Below are 16,386 nucleotides of genomic sequence, written 5' to 3'. Positions count from 1 at the left end.
GCTAGGTGAACAGGGGGTATCAGGGTGAAAGAAACATTTTGCCCATTTATCTCCGCCTCCACCGGGGATCGAACCCGGAACCTCAAGACTACAAATCCGAAGCGCTGTCCACTCAGCTGTCAGGCTCTACCTGAGGGGTGAGAGAGGACAGACTAAACAAGACCGGGGGAAGAGGGGGTGCTGGGGAGAGCATTTCACTCTCATAATGCACCTTATCACTACTCTACATTGGCATTTCCTGACAATTTATTAATTTTATACGCTTAAGGCAACGAGTTTTACATCGGTGTATTGAAACATTACATACACATGCATGTATAGATATGTCACGAATCTATATATAAACTATTCCCATAATCATATAATTAATACTAATTATTATATAAGAATATCAATTAGAGTATTGCAGTGGATTCGAACCCTCGACCAGGGTGGTTGGACCCCAGCCGTGCACCTTACTTCTGGACCACGATATGATATAAATTATACAACCTGGGATTCCACAGGACGTCTGGAGGCTCTTACAGTCCAAAGTGTACTTTTAACCCCCCATACACTCTGGTGTAGGTAGTGATGTTCTGGAGGCCACTAGGGGCCTCCAGGTGTACTGTGGCTTCAGTGACCCCAGGATCTTTAACCTATACCATGTCATGGTCCAGAACAAGGTGTGCGGCTTGGAAGTACTCAGGATGAGGGTTCGAATCCTTCGCATGCCTCCACCCTGATTTTAGCATTGATATACCACGTTAGTGTGCTAACGTGTGTGTAATTGGGTGCTAATTTCTAATGTGCCAATTTGTGTGTACATGTCATCAATTTGTTTTACCAATATTGAAAAGTTTAGATATTTATTTTTAAAAGGTTGTATATATATGTGTTGTATTGTATCGTGTTACTGTGTGTCTTCAGGTGCGGCCGTAGAGAGTCGAACCCTCACGTGGAGTATGAGGGTTACGACGGGTGGTACAACAACTTCGCCAGACCCAGCCAGGGAGCCGTGGGTGAGTTCAGCGTTGTAGTACACAATTTTCTGGCCGTTATAACGACTCTAGAGGACGGACTGGTGTAGTCACTCCTGCCTCAGACGTGTAGCCACACACACTGTCAGATACACGCGCATATTCACCCTTGTTGTCGTTTTAGATTCCGCTACTTGGAACAAAATGTTCCAAGTAGCACGGGCTATGGTGAGCCCGTAGAGGACTTATCTGACACAGGAGCGGGGCTGTAACGCTGTGGTGTTTAACCGCACGTACACCCTGCCTAGCTGGTAGTCACTTAGTTGAATCGAAATCCTCAGAATAGGCAAAATTGTAATTAATTTTGTCAATAAAGATGTTAATAATAATAACTTAGTTGTCAAGTATACGAGCATTCGCCCCCAAGTTGTCAAGTCCATAGGGACGACCGTCAAAGCTGGCAAATACAGTGACACTCACTGTTGCAGGCCTAGATTCAGCAGGCATTTAAACGACCACCTACGAAACAAGTACATCTTTCCGCAATCATGACGAGTTTGTTTACTTTTATTAAACAGTTTACGAGCTTCGAAACTTTACCATGCAAGGATATTATGGTTATAAACAACATTGTTGTGCTTCGGAGCTGAAAACACGTTCAATAAATGTAAAAACAAAGCCGCCGTGACTGAGGAAAGACGTGCAGGTCTCGCAAGTGGGTGTGTTTGACGACTCCTGATCCACGACATCCGTCCTGTGCATAGTTTCATGGAGTGTTCGTCCGCCAGGAAATGTGTTCATGTCAGGACGTCAAATATGCTTCAGGGCGTCGAGGGAAATCTCCCGGAAAGACAAACATTCAGCGTAAAAAAATAAACAATGATAAATAACATAAGCCTTGTCTAGTGAAAAAGAAATAACGTTCTTTTTTATAGTTTGAACATCAAACTTTAATTAAAACAAATAGCAAAATGTGGTATTCCTAAGTCACTTTATCCGTTAACTCATTGTTAAAAGATATAAGTTAAAATCTTCATATGATGAATAGTGACTTTGGCTCCTCTTTTAAATACTAAAAGTACTAAAGCAGTAAGTAAATGGCTTAACTAGTAAGAATAACGTCACCTTAGTCCAGGGGTGACCTTAGTCACCATCGTCCTCGTTTCGGTCCAGGACGGACCGAAAGGTCGTCGTCCCTTCACCTTCTAGTGTGTGGTCTGGTCAACATACTTCAGCCACGTTATTGTGACTCATCGCCTGCAACGTCACCTTACCTTGAGATGGTTTCGAGGCTTAGCGTCCCCGCGGCCCGGTCCTCGACCATGCCTCCCAAGTCACAGGTCCAAGTAAGGCGTCCCTCACCAGGACTAGCGGCGTCGCCGTTGCCTCTAGTGAGGTCTTCACTACAGAGCGTCCAGCCCCACTACTCCACCTCTCGTTTGTTTTGGTAGGGCGACAGACGACGTTGGGTGAGATGGTGGTTCCACTAACGATCGTTAACCCCCCAATTGCTTTAGTTATATTTAGTTAACCGCCAGGAATTTATGTAGGTTTGTTAAATATTCATACAATCTTAGTATATATAATAATATGTGTACATATCAATATAGAACAATCTTTGTCCATATAACAAGAAACTCGTAGCACTCATAGATCTCTAAGAAATAAGCATCTTACCCTAACTGTTAAGTATATATATATATATATATATATATATATATATATATATATATATATATATATATATATATATATATATATATATATATATATGTATGTATAACCTACCCTAGCCTCATGAACAAATCCACAACGACCGTAATGAGGGTTCGAACTCCTGTTTGTCCATCAATGTTCCGTTCAATTCAATTCAATCAGCCTCAGTTTGTCCATCAATGTTGTTCTTTGAGATACATGACTGCTGCCTTCCACGGCTCCTCGTACTACCGCCATCTGTGTAAATGCACTATAGTCAATAGTCCAACTCTAACAAGCCCTTTCCTCCTGCCGATGGTACAACTAAATAATCGCTATCGCCTCCGTAGACACTCCCCTTCTGCGTCTACTGCCGCCTGCCTACAAGGACGGGGTCTACGAGCCGGCCAACAGGACCACCAATCCACTTTACATCAGCAGAATGCTTATGTCTGGAAACAATGGAATGTTATCCAGAGGCGGTAGAACAGCTTTCCTCGTCTTCTTCGGTGAGATAACTTGTCGTTTCTTCGTTTTTCTTCGATACAAGATAAGAGACCGAGTAAATAAATTCGATTGGTAACATGTTCAACTGGAAGGTTTATAATTACAGAGCCGATGATAAAAAACAACGAGGTTTACATAATGACGCAATTCACAGCATGGTTGACAAGAAGGTTTATGGTTGACAGGTCAGCAGGTAGTGGAGGAGATACTGGACGCTCAAGGAGCAGGATGCCCTCCCGAATATTTCAACATTCCAGTGGAAGAAAATCACGAATATTTTACAGACAACCCCAAGCTGAAGGAACTACCTCTCCTGCGTACGCGCTACGACATGACGACCGGCTTCTCTCCGAACAACCCACGCCAGCAGGTACAAAATGGCTTTATACGTGTAGCAGAAGTTGTAATACTCCCCAAGCCCACATAGCAAGTGGGCTTGCTATGTGGCATGCTACATAGGCATGCCATATACCTACTGAGGCATGCTACTTGCCCCAGTAAGTTTGAGGCAGGTAGCATCACTTCGTCAGGAAATGAGGGCAATTCTTAAAATTAAGATTTTGCTGTAAACTCTAGCATATATATATAAAATAAAATAATAGATTAGAACCTAAAATTAGAAGCTTAGATCTCTCACTGAGTATGACAGATAGATATGATAAAGTCCCTCGATCATTCTATCATTATTAAACATTGTTATTATTATTAACACTGAAGTTATTAGAATCAACATTTCTGTATTGTTGTTACTGATAATGGTATTATTACGTTTTTAATTGTGCTTGCTCTCATTATTTGTTGTTGGCTATTGCAGCTGAACGAGATCACACCCTACATGGATGGGGGTCTGGTGTATGGCACCGCTAAAGGCTGGGCTGATGTGCTTAGAACCTTTTCCAATGGCTCCTTGGCACCCGATGGCCTCCTGGCCTGGCATGATGAGGTGAGTGAGCGGGCCGGCCTCTCAAGTTTTCAACAACGCCACAAAAATGATGTATTAAATTACCCGAACTTAAACGAAGATTTACGAATAGAAAACGTGACAGCCTGTCAATTTTGAGAGCCACTGTTATTTACACACATCATATTTTGGCCGTTGTGAATTTATACGTCAAAATGTGATTTACTATTCGAGAGGGCAGGCTGGAAGGGAAGTGATATGTGTAGATAGAGAAGATGGGAAGAGGAAGTGGAAGTGACGCATTTCCTATCACCCAATGCCCCTGTTCACCTAATAGTATGTAGGTACTTAGGAGTTAGTCAGCTTGTTGTGGGATTGCATCGTTAGCGGGGTCAGTAATTCGGCTTTGAGTGGAGGACCTTGATATAAGCCTAACGTGAATGAACACGCTGGCTGCCTGTCACCCCGACACAATTATTTATTATTTTTATATTATTTCATCCATCTAGGGTCCTGAGGCTAGATTCACGAAGCAGTTACGCAAGCACTTACGAATCTGCACATTTGTTCTCAATCTTCGGCGGTTTTGTTTACAATTATTAAAGAGTTAATGAGCTCTGAAGCACCAGGAGGCTGTTTATAGAAATAACAACAGTTGATTGACAAGTTTTCACGCTTGTAAACTGTTTAATAAATGTAACCAAAGCCGTCATAGATTGAGGACAGATGTACACATTCATAAGTCCTTGCATAACTGCTTCGTGAATCCGGGTCCTGGCCCTTGATCCTCGGAGAATCAAACCTCCATGCATACAGTGGCATACGTACAGGGGTTTAATTCTCAAACCCCTACGCGTATTTGACACGTATTAGTACACGAAGCCAAACTCGCAACCGGAAGGAGGCCGGTGACAGAACCACTCACCAAACCTGTCTCTTAAACGTGCAGAGTACCACCATAGCTGCCAAAAGCATTCCATCTCCATATCATAAAAAATAAACCTTCAAATCACGCTATCGCGGAAATAAGAAATTCATCCACTTGGACTGTCAGGGGAATCGAACCTAGAATGGGGCTTTGAATGTGTAAGAGAAGATTGAAATGTGTTAAGAAGTTGGTTGGAATGTATCTGAAGGGTGTAGGGGATTTATAGTGGGGGTTGTCTGTAGTGGTGGTGGGGGGGGGGGGGGGCCAGTGGCACAGAGGCGTCTGTAGTGGTAGGGGTGTTGGGGTAGGAGGGGTCTATGATAGTGAGGTGTCCGTTAAGGGGAGGTGTTTGTGGTGATGGAGGATGAAGGGAGGGAGGGTATCTGTTAATGTGGAATGGGGTTTATTGTGGTGAGGTGTCTGAGGGGGTGGGGGTGTCTGTGGTAATGGTTGTCTCAGTTGAGATGGATGGGGTGTGTCTAATGATAGTTGTGGCTGGATGTGTGTGTGTCTATGTCTGTGGCAGTCAGTCGAGTACAAGGTATAGCGAGTGTTTAAAGACCAGTTGACCAGACCACACACTAGAAGATGAAGGGACAACGACGTTTCGGTCCGTCCTGGACCATTCTCAAGTCAATTCCTGGTTTCAAGACCAGTATTATCATTTTCCAGCTGGGGGAAGGTTTTCCCGCCCAAAACACCCAGCGCCTGCCTATGGCCAACCCGCCCCCGCCTACCAACCACTCGGAGTTCGTCGAAAGAAGCTCAACAGCTCCAGTCGACCGGTTCTTTAGTGAGTTTCTGTTTAACATTACAGTTACAATCTGCAAGAAAGGTAGAATCAATATACATTCTATATATATATATATATATATATATATATATATATATATATATATATATATATATATATATATATATATATATATATATATATTTATCTCTCGGCCTATTAGGCAAATCGGGCCTTGCATAGTAGGCCAACAAGCGTGTTCTGGCTACTAGGTACGACATATATATATATATATATATATATATATATATATATATATATATATATATATATATATATATATATATATATATATATATATGTGTGTGTGTGTTAATATGACATAAAGGGTTAGATAAACAATTCTTATTTGGAAAGGAAGTTGAATAATGAACTCTCCAATATTCAGTTTAGCACTGCAACAGAGTTAAAAACAACTAAACAAAATGAGAGCTGGATTATTGAACTATCTGTTCATCAGGATTCTTGACTTCCTCTCACAGAGCTGGGGAATCCAAGAGGGAATGAGAACCCGTTTCTGCTAACCTTCGGAATCTTCTGGTTCCGTTGGCACAATGTGATAGCGAGGTTCCTGAGGAGAAATCATATCGACTGGTCAGGTAAGCTGAGGTCTCTACCACCTCGTTAATAACAGACCAGGTAAGCTGAGGTCTCTACCACCTCGTTAATAACATACCAGGTAAGCTGAGATCTCTATCATCTCGTTAATAACAGACCAGGTAAGCTGAGATCTCTACCATCTCGTTAATAACAGACCAGGTAAGTTGAGATCTCTACCATCTCGTTAATAACAGACCAGGTAAGCTGAGATCTCTACCATCTCGTTAATAACAGACCAGGTAAGCTGAGATCTCTACCATCTCGTTAATAACAGACCAGGTAAGCTGAGATCTCTACCATCTTGTTAATAACAGACCAGGTAAGTTGAGATCTCTACCATCTCGTTAATAACAGACCAGGTAAGCTGAGATCTCTACCATCTCGTTAATAACAGACCAGGTAAGCTGAGGTCTCTACCATCTCGTTAATAACAGACCAGGTAAGCTGAGATCTCTACTAGTTATTGGAACCTTTGTTTCACTTACGAATAGAAAAGAACATTGTATTTAAAGGATCATGGGCTGCTTACAGCTAATGCATGTGAGAGAAATACATTTACAGGTAATGTGTAACAACTTATATAAGATCAATTAAATTATTTATATTATAACCAACAATTTAACGAGGATAAGTTATTATTGCTATTATCTGAATTTTATAATTGCCCCTAATACTAAAGATATTAAAAATATACTAGAAACAGTTTACCATCATTTGGGTTTCCATAGTCCGGATCAAAAGTTTGTTAGGCGTATCGAGGTCTCCAGAGAGCAGTAACCTTTCCTGCAACCCATAACAGTTGCCTAAATCACAAGAATCTATCTACTGCTAGGAATAAAGAGGCATCAGGCTTATGGAAGCGTGCAGAAACGTCTCGCATTGGCCGGAATCTGACTTGGGGTCCAGTAGCCTGCAAACCGACTGAGCTACCTTTAAACAAGTAGTTGTACGATGCAGAATAGATTTTGCTTTGTAACCTGGGGGCCAGATTCACGAAACAATTACGCAAGCACTTACGAACCTGTACATCTTTTCTCAATCTTTGGCGGCTTTGTTTGTAATTATTAAACAGTTAATGAGTTTCGAAGCACCAGGAGGCTGTTTATAATAATAACAACAGTTGATTGGGAAGTTTTCATGCTTGTAAACTGTTTAATAAATGTAATAAAAGCCGTCAAAGATTGGGGAAAGATGTACAGGTTCGTAAGTACTTGTGTAACTACTTCGTGAATCTGGCCCCTGTACTATATGTTCTATTTTTATACGGAAAACGACGATTCTCTCTTTCAGACGAACGAGTGTTCAACGAAGCGAGGAAGTGGGTGATAGCAACGTACCAGGCTGTCGTTTTCTATGACTGGCTCCCCAAATACATGAGGGAGCCTCTTGAACGGTATCCAGGTAAGTATCTATTTGTTTTACCTGAATTTATCTAAAGATCACTATCTCTCTAATAGCCTCGACGGGGACAGGAGGACATCGGCTTTTCGAATATCCCCCCCCTCACCCTATTATTCCTGAGGATTTTTTCCCTACTGGATGTAAATCAGAAGTAATATGTTATTTAGGGCTTCGACTGGTAGGCGGTTCCATAGGTTTATAACACTAATGGCACTCGCCTATTTGTTCCAATCTATTTGAGTTTTCAGGGTCAAATTTCTGCTCATGATCATCGATTTTTCAGTGTTGATCGTATGTTGAAATGACTCCCGTCCTTTCCAGGTTATGTTATATCTGCTTTTAGAACTTTGAACGGAGTTTCAGTTATCTTAATCTTGAATATCACGTCCTTTTAACATTCTCTAACAGTTCTTTCCTCTTTAGTGAACATCTGTATCTTCTCCAGCTTTTCTCTACGTATTTCTATACAAAGTCTCTGGCCATGGGGCCGCTTGCAGTATCCGGAACACCTTTCTCTCCAGGGGGCCAGATTCACGAAGCAGTTACACAAGCACTTACGAATCTGTACATCTTTCCTCAATCTTTGACGGCCTTGGTTGCTTTTATTAAACAGTTTACATGCATGAAAACTTGCCAATCAACTGTTGTTATTGTTATAAACAGCCTCCTGGTGCTTCCGAGCTCATTAACTGTTTAATAATTGTAATCAAAGCCGTCAAAGATTGAGAAAAGATGTACAGGTTCGTAAGAGCTTGCGTAACTGCTTCGTGAATCTAGCCCCAGACTGATAAAGGTTATTCTAGTGTTTGCAGAAATTATCCTACTTACTTGCTTTTCTAGTGAAAGCTTAGGTGTTATATTATCTCTTAAGTTCCTTTTCTGTGTCGTCACTTGGAGCTACTTATGTTGCATTGACCTTCTCGTCAACCTGCTTAGATTTGTTAGCCTGGTCGAGGACCGGGCCGCGGGGACGCTAAACCCCGAAATCATCTCAAGATACCCCTCAAGATAGGTCTCAAGATGATAACATTTGAGGGAGTTAAACAGGAGTAACCATTTTTCAGACCAAATCTGCATTTTGTCAAGGTCCTCTTGTATGAATTCCCTTACTTGTTATCACCATAACTTTACCAATATAACCAATTTATCTCGTTATATTGTAACACGAGAAACCCTTCCATGCAACGCAACGTAACCCCTGGGAGGACAGAAATAGCCAAAGCTACTCTATCCCTTTGAGATGTATACTTTTATCTTCTCTCAATAAACATACTTGAACGTAACTCTTCCACAGGTTACAAGCCAACGACGGACCCTCAAGTAAGCCATGTCTTCCAGTCGGCGGCCATGAGGTTCGGGCACACCTTGGTGACCTCTGGAGTTCACCTGAGGAAGCGGAGTGACGATGACTGTACCACTGAAGGCTACACGCTGGTTCCCGGTCAAGGGCACCACGGAGGAGTCAGGACTTGTAACTCCTTCTGGCGGTCTCCGGTATGTACGTGGGTTCAGGAGAGGGAAGTGGCTTGGTTAGTGGGAGGGAAGTGGCTTGGTTAGTGGGAGGGAAGTGGTGGGAGGGAAGTGTCTTGGATAAAATGTTGAAAACCTTATTCATAGATGAAATGAAAGTCCGTTCTTATCTGAACAATATTCACTTTGTCATCACATGGTTATGAATCTCAATCTCTTAATGACACAAGCAAAAAATATGCATAAAATATTTGGCCTCACATACATTATTAAATATTAATTAGTTCAAAAAGTTACCATGACAAAACATCACTTACATCATTTGTATTTTGTACCCTTTTGGCTAATAAAAGAAAGAGAACACTAAACTGGATTTTTTGTCAAATTTCCACAGGAAATCTTCACCCAGGACAAGGGAAACTTTGAAAATTTTCTGATGGGATTGAGCAGCCAGAGCACTGAGAGAGAGGACAATATCATTGTTGAAGACCTACGGGGTAGGTGGTACACCACACTGGTGCCTCTGGGGGAGAGAGATGGGGAGTGGTGGTGGTGGGGTTTACGGTACAATCGGAATCCCATGTAAACGGTGGTACCTGGGTGCTGGTGTACCTGTGGGATGATGATAGTTTTTCTGGACGGTACTAATGTACTTGACGATACTGATATACAAGGACGATACCACTGTAACAGGACGATACTAATATATCTAGACGAAATAATAAACTTGGACGATAGTAGGATACCTGACGATACCAATATACTTGGACGACACTGGTATACATGTGTATTAACAAAGATGCATCTATTTTCCCTTCATAAATGTATAGAAAATGCAACTTTTTTGAGAGTCAATACGTGGAATTAAACACTTCCGTGTGAGACTAAAATGTATATGATTACAGTTGCTAGGTTGAACTCACGGTGAAAATAACCTGAACTACATTTTCGTTTGACAGTGAACTTTATTGTTACACCCAATAAAATATTGAATTTATATTTATTTCATTATTGAACGTAATTAACGAAGAAGGAGTAGCATCTTTGCAACAGTTTGCAAGGTATTTACATTATGTGCCGTATATTAGACTTTGCAAAGTAACCTTTTTTTCAACCCCCTCAGAACTAAAGTAACCTCAAAGTGTATACGCATTGAGGAATATAATTCCCTTCAAAGCATGTCTATTTATATGTACATGTATATGCATATGTATGTATAAGCTATCCCTCCTCACCCTCATTTTTCGTTCAATCACTATGAATGCTCTGGGATGCTTGTAGGTCGGGTGTTCGGGCCCCTGGAATTCTCGCGGCGGGACCTGATGGCAGTCAACATCCAGAGGGCTCGCGACCATGGTCTCCCAGATTACAATACCGCCAGGAAGCACTTTGGTTTCGAGACACTCAATTCACTTAATGTGGATGAGTTCAAACAGAAAACGTCAACTCATGTTCCAGATGAAGTAAGAATTGTTTCTGTATGGTTAATGTAATACTTATTTTTCCAATAAATAATTTTTGTTTCTCTTTTACGATGTAAGGACTTGTTCATAATTTGATAAAAAAATAATATATATTAATCATTAATATAAATGGAAATGTCTGTCTGTTCGAGGTTGGAGGCCAGAAGCTTGGGGCTAGGTTTACTATATTTTTCCCGGTAATTACTGTTGGGTATGTACCCATCATGGGCGGAACGGGAATAGCATACAATAAAAAAGTACCATGTGACACTGCCAAACTGATCCCCACAAAAAAATCGAGCAATATAATAATTCCTCGACTCTGAATTATCAGCATTATTATTGTCTTTTCACCAGAGTGAAACTTCGTCTAATATTCATCTACTATTAAAGTCAGCTTATATCTTGATGTTTCTCAACAATGTTAACACCTTGCGCTCTTAACCTCTCTCTCTCTCTCTCTCTCTCTCTCTCTCTCTCTCTCTCTCTCTCTCTCTCTCTCTCTCTCTCTCTCTCTCTCTCTCTCTCTCTCTCTGTCTCTCTCTCTCTCGCTCTCTCACTGTCTCTCTCTCTCTCTCTCTCTCTCTCTCTCTCTCTCTCTCTGTCTCTCTCTCTCTCTCTCTCTCTCTCTCTCTCTCTCTCTCTCTCTACATTTTTTTCGTAATACATAACTCTGAGAAAATATTTTGTATATTAATTGATTTTTTAGTTAAAAGGGATGAAGGCAACATTAGAAGTTCCGAAACATTTTATTTAGCTTTTATATAATAATTGGATGGTTATTCATAATTAACAAAACACGCACACACATACAGATACACACACAGGCACACACATACAGATACACACACAGGCACACAAACGCCCGCAGGCACACACAGGTATTGGGAGCAGGTGGCCAAACACATATTACAAGCTGGGAGAGGAAATCCTTTAGGAGTCAGTACGTGAGAAAGATCTGGTAGTTGATATCACACCGAATCTGTCCCCTGAAGCCCAAATCAAGAGGATAACATCAGCGGCGTATGCAAGGCTGGCGAACATTAGAACTGCCTTCAGAAACTTGCGTAAGGTATCATTCAGAACCTTGTATACCTCATATGTCACACCATTACTGGAGTATGCGGCTCCAGCGTGGAGTCCACATCTAGTCAAACACAAAACGAAGATAGAAAAGGTTCAGAGGTATGCCACCAGACTAGTACCCGAGCTGAGAGGAATGAGCTATGATGAAAAATTAATGGAACTGAACCTCGCGACACTGGAAGACAGAAGAATTAGGGGAGACATGATCACTCCCTACAAAATTCTCAGAGGAATTGACAGTGTATGCTAAAGTGTATAGAGCTCTGATACTCAATTTCATCAGACGCATGCTAGGTTCTTACCTACATTTTCACAACCAATGCAACAAGCCACATCTTCATCAAACTCTCCATAGACATAAATGGAGCATCATTTTAATGTTAAACTCTTGCTTTGCAGGTAATTGAAAGACTCGCAGAAGTTTACGACAACGATCCGAACAAGGTAGATATTTGGGCAGGAGGGCTGCTTGAGACGAGGAATGGTCCAGGACAGCTGTTTTCAAGGTAATCTCTTGAAGTGTGTGTGTGTGTGTGTGTGTGTGTGTGTGTGTGTGTGTGTGTGTGTGTGTGTGTGTGTGTGTGTGTGTGTGTGTGTGTGTGTGTGTGTGTTTGCATGTCTAGATGTGATTGATATGATATTGATAGATGTGTGTTAACATGCTATTTCAACGGAAACATCAGCTTTATTCCTAATAGACTATAATTTTAGCTGTTTAAAGTAAGGAGAGAGAGAGAGAGAGAGAGAGAGAGAGAGAGAGAGAGAGAGAGAGAGAGAGAGAGAGAGAGAGAGAGAGAGAGAGAGAGAGAGAGAGAGAGAGAGAGAGAGAGAGAGAAAGTCTTTGTTGTTTTCCATGTATTTTAATGTACGTATTCATCATTCCCTTAGAGTGATCTTGGACCAGTTTCGCCGTATACGGGAGGGTGATCGCTTCTGGTTTGAGAACCTCAACAATAAGTCAGTATCCATTACATATTCACATTTTCGGAGTTCACTTCTGCTTTGAATTAGTTCCATATTAATGAAATAACTTTATTCTCTACCTTCGATATTGTATTAAGTTAATACTCATATATGTAATCAATTATGTAATTTTTATGCATATAATTATATATTTACATATTTTCCTTTCTTATGCAATAATGTTTATTGTTTGTCGTTTCATATCTGTATTTTCTCTTTTCATTTCAACCAATTACAAAATGAAAGTGTTCAATTTATTAAAGTATCGAATATCCCCTAACTACTCAACTGCCTGCAGCTTGTTCACGGACGAGGAGAGGAAGCGTATAAAACAGGTGAACGTGATTGATGTGTTGTTGTCCGTGACGAACCTGGTGTCAGGGAAGGACATTCAGTTAGACCCGTTCACAGCTGTCCACCTCCCTGATAACAGTAAGTAGCACTCGTGTCACTCTAAAAGGTTTGTGGTGCGTGTCGCAGCTCCCCAGCCTCCAGCCTTAGTGAATAGTCTCTGTCTCTGTCTCTTTGTCTCTCTCTCTCTCTCTCTCTCTCTCTCTCTCTCTCTCTCTCTCTCTCTCTCTCTCTCTCTCTCTCTCTCTCTCTCTCTCTCTCTCTCTCTCTCTCTCTCGACTAAGGTCGCGGAGAGGTTAGATTGTGGTTCAGAGTCCTGCAATATTTTAGGCTTTAGGAGATGTGAGTAAGTCAGATGGACGTTGTTGCAATGTTGTATGCAGATGTTAAGGTTTGGTGGTTGTAATGGTTTAGGTCTAGGAGATGATAGGTTATATTTTTGCAATATTTTAGGCCTACGAGATGTTAAGTTAGGTTGTTGTAATTTTTTATTATTCTTTAGTATTCCAGTTGTACAAAATGTGGAGTTTTGTGAAGTTTTGCAGTGTCTGTTTTAGACATATTGCCTCAATCCTTTACAAACTAGTGGTTTATCCTACAAAGAGGAGTTCTTTATCCTACACAGAGTAGTTTCTCTTGTTCACAAAGTAGTTTTCAATTGCAGGCGATGAGTCACAATAACGTGGCTGAAGTATGTTGATTAGACCACACACTAGAAGGAAGAAAGGACGACGACGTTTCGGTCCGTCCTGGATAATTCTCAAGTCGATTGTGAGAATGACACAATCGACTTGAGAATGGTCCAGGACGGACCGAAACGTCGTCGTCTCTTCACCTTCTAATGTGTGGTCTGGTCAACATAGTTTTCAATTATACACAAAGCAGTTTTCTATCTTTTGTTACTATATCCTCTATCCTATTCTATCCTCTATTATCTTAAAAAATAAGTAGTTCTCTTCCTCCACAAAATGTTCACCGCATCACTTAACGACTTATATAAACCCACGTTTCCCCAGCTGTGAGCGGAGAGTGCTTAAACGTGCTCAGTGTACAGCAGCCTTGCCAGTTACTTCCCCGCAACACCACCTGTCGGTACTTGCCACAGGTTTCCAATGACAACACGGAGGCGTGTACCCCGCCTGGGACCTACGATTACTTCAGTGGATCTGAGGCCTCGTACGTTCTGTCCTTCACGCTGGTGTTGGCTGCCTGTGTGGGTGAGTATATTTGGCTTGTGGTGGACATTACGGGCCCACGGGAGACATCTCCTGTCCCACAGGGTGCAGTCGCACCTCCACAGATCTCCAGAATCATCTATTGATACTGGTAATGGCTCAAAAGGGCCACCACTTACGGGCTATTCATGCCCGTGCCACCTCTTGGGTGGCTTAATCCTTATCATCATCATCAGGACGAAGCTTCAGACAATCTTAACACTTGGTCCGATAGATTGGTTTTGTTTTTTAAATGGTTTTGGTTTCTAATGTTTTTTTAAGATGCATGTAAGGTGATGGAAATAACCACAGGTTATGGGAGAACAGCTTGGATGGTTCACAATGAAAAATAAGTACTACCTTGAAACGACTATAAATAACATAATAGAAATAACAAAACCAAGACTTAGAACAGAAATGCATAAAAATGGGATAGCATTATTAGCATATTATAAACATGCAAACATTAGAACAACATTCAGGAACCTGATTTTTTAGGCATTCAGATCAAATCACTACCTATGTGAGACCAATCCATGGGCATGCAGCCCTAATTTGGAGCCCTAACTTTAAAATACATATTAAGGAAACTTCAAAAGGGTACAGAGGCTTACCACGACGTTCGATCGAGAATCATGTTGAATTCAGTACGAAGAAAGAATGATAAAGCTTGACTTGTCGTCGCTAGGAGAGAGAGAGAGAGAGAGAGAGAGAGAGAGAGAGAGAGAGAGAGAGAGAGAGAGAGAGAGAGAGAGAGAGAGAGAGAGAGAGAGAGAGAGAGAGAGACATAATTTACTTTGGAGAGTAATAGGGTATAAAATTAAGAAATGTTCACAATGCATACTAATAGTACAAGCGGGCATAGTTGGAAGCTTGAAACATAGATGAGCCATAGAGATATGAAGGGAAGGGGAACTATCAGGGGGAAAGCGCGAAGCCATTACGACTATATAGCACTTGGAAGAGGTTAGGATAAGGATTTTGAATTGGATGTGGGAAAGGAATGGTACCCAACCACTTGGATGGTCGGGGATTGAACGCCGACCTGCATGAAGCGAGACTGGTACTCTACCGTGCAGCCCAAGTGGTTGGGTTTCATAGAGATTTGAGAAGAGATTAGTTTAGCATTAAATGAGTAAAAAGTGGAAAGAGTTGATCAGGACTTTTCGCTCGTATGCGCGCTATGGCCAAAAATGGACGTAAATTGAAATAAAATCGGCTCACGAAAGTGACATACTGTTTTCTGTTTGAGTCCTCCGGCTTACTTGGTTAGGTTAGGAGAGGAAACTTTCAATTAACGTTTTTCATGATGTTTTAAAAACCTTAGGAGAACTTCCTACCCTCCTAACCTACCAGAGGATCCTTAACTTGCTGTTTTGAAAAAAAATATGTCCATAATTTATTTTCAATTATTTTTAGTTTTTATATTACGTCCATTTTCGGCCATACGGGAAAACGGCCAAATTCAGACGTAATTTGTAAGAGGAAAGGTTAGTGCCAGTTCTACTCGTATTCTAAATCGTAGATCATATAACAAGTAGATTCATATAACAGATTCATAAAAGTAAGGAAGCATTGCCTAACTAGTAGCTCGAAAGGCGAGGGTTCCAAGAGCTGGAGCTCGAGCAAACAGCCACAAATAGGCGAGAAAACACTCGCACGAAGTTAACAAAGATCTCTCCTCTCTGCGAGACTCTTATCTACGCTCGAACGAGAGACAACACAACAGCCCAAGTTCTCTTATCTCTCAACAATACTTGCGTCTGGTAAACTTGCAGGTTCCTCTGTTCCAGTCTGTTTGTTGCATGCATTAGATAAATCACAGTCGGAGATCCCGGGTTCGATTCTCGGGAGGGAAAGGGGGGATGGGGAGGACAGAAATGGTTGGGCAACGTTTCCTTTCACTAATGTTTCTGTTCATCTAGTGGTAAATAGTAAGTGGCCCTGTAGTAGCGGTAAATTGCCCTGGATTTAGTCACCAGTTTTGGGAATGCATCCTTGGGAAAGGTCAGTAGTTCGCCCTAAGCGGATCTCCATACACGCCTAAAGAAAATA

The 16,386-nt window shown here is 41.4% G+C and overlaps 1 protein-coding gene across 2 annotated transcripts in view; it reads left to right on the top strand.

Moving 5' to 3' along the window:
• The window catches only part of LOC123768988 (dual oxidase 2), a 46,393-nt gene that overhangs the window by 10,499 nt on the left and 19,508 nt on the right, over positions 1-16,386 (top strand). For both annotated transcript variants that reach the window (XR_011223668.1, XM_045759911.2), the window contains exons 3-16: positions 910-1,001; positions 3,005-3,163; positions 3,347-3,531; positions 3,976-4,104; positions 5,663-5,783; positions 6,266-6,382; positions 7,674-7,784; positions 9,079-9,278; positions 9,649-9,751; positions 10,536-10,717; positions 12,203-12,309; positions 12,692-12,760; positions 13,065-13,198; positions 14,134-14,334. Coding sequence is in view for 1 of the 2 variants with exons in the window: in XM_045759911.2 (XP_045615867.2) it covers positions 910-1,001; positions 3,005-3,163; positions 3,347-3,531; positions 3,976-4,104; positions 5,663-5,783; positions 6,266-6,382; positions 7,674-7,784; positions 9,079-9,278; positions 9,649-9,751; positions 10,536-10,717; positions 12,203-12,309; positions 12,692-12,760; positions 13,065-13,198; positions 14,134-14,334 (1,910 nt within the window). In the remaining variant the exon portion in view is untranslated. The remainder of the gene's footprint in view (positions 1-909; positions 1,002-3,004; positions 3,164-3,346; positions 3,532-3,975; positions 4,105-5,662; positions 5,784-6,265; positions 6,383-7,673; positions 7,785-9,078; positions 9,279-9,648; positions 9,752-10,535; positions 10,718-12,202; positions 12,310-12,691; positions 12,761-13,064; positions 13,199-14,133; positions 14,335-16,386) is intronic.

The sequence above is a fragment of the Procambarus clarkii genome, chromosome 64, assembly GCF_040958095.1.
Source record: "Procambarus clarkii isolate CNS0578487 chromosome 64, FALCON_Pclarkii_2.0, whole genome shotgun sequence".
NCBI lineage: Eukaryota > Metazoa > Arthropoda > Malacostraca > Decapoda > Cambaridae > Procambarus > Procambarus clarkii.
The sequence above is the reverse complement of the archived record's forward strand: the minus strand, read 5'-3'. Positions and strand labels throughout refer to the sequence as shown.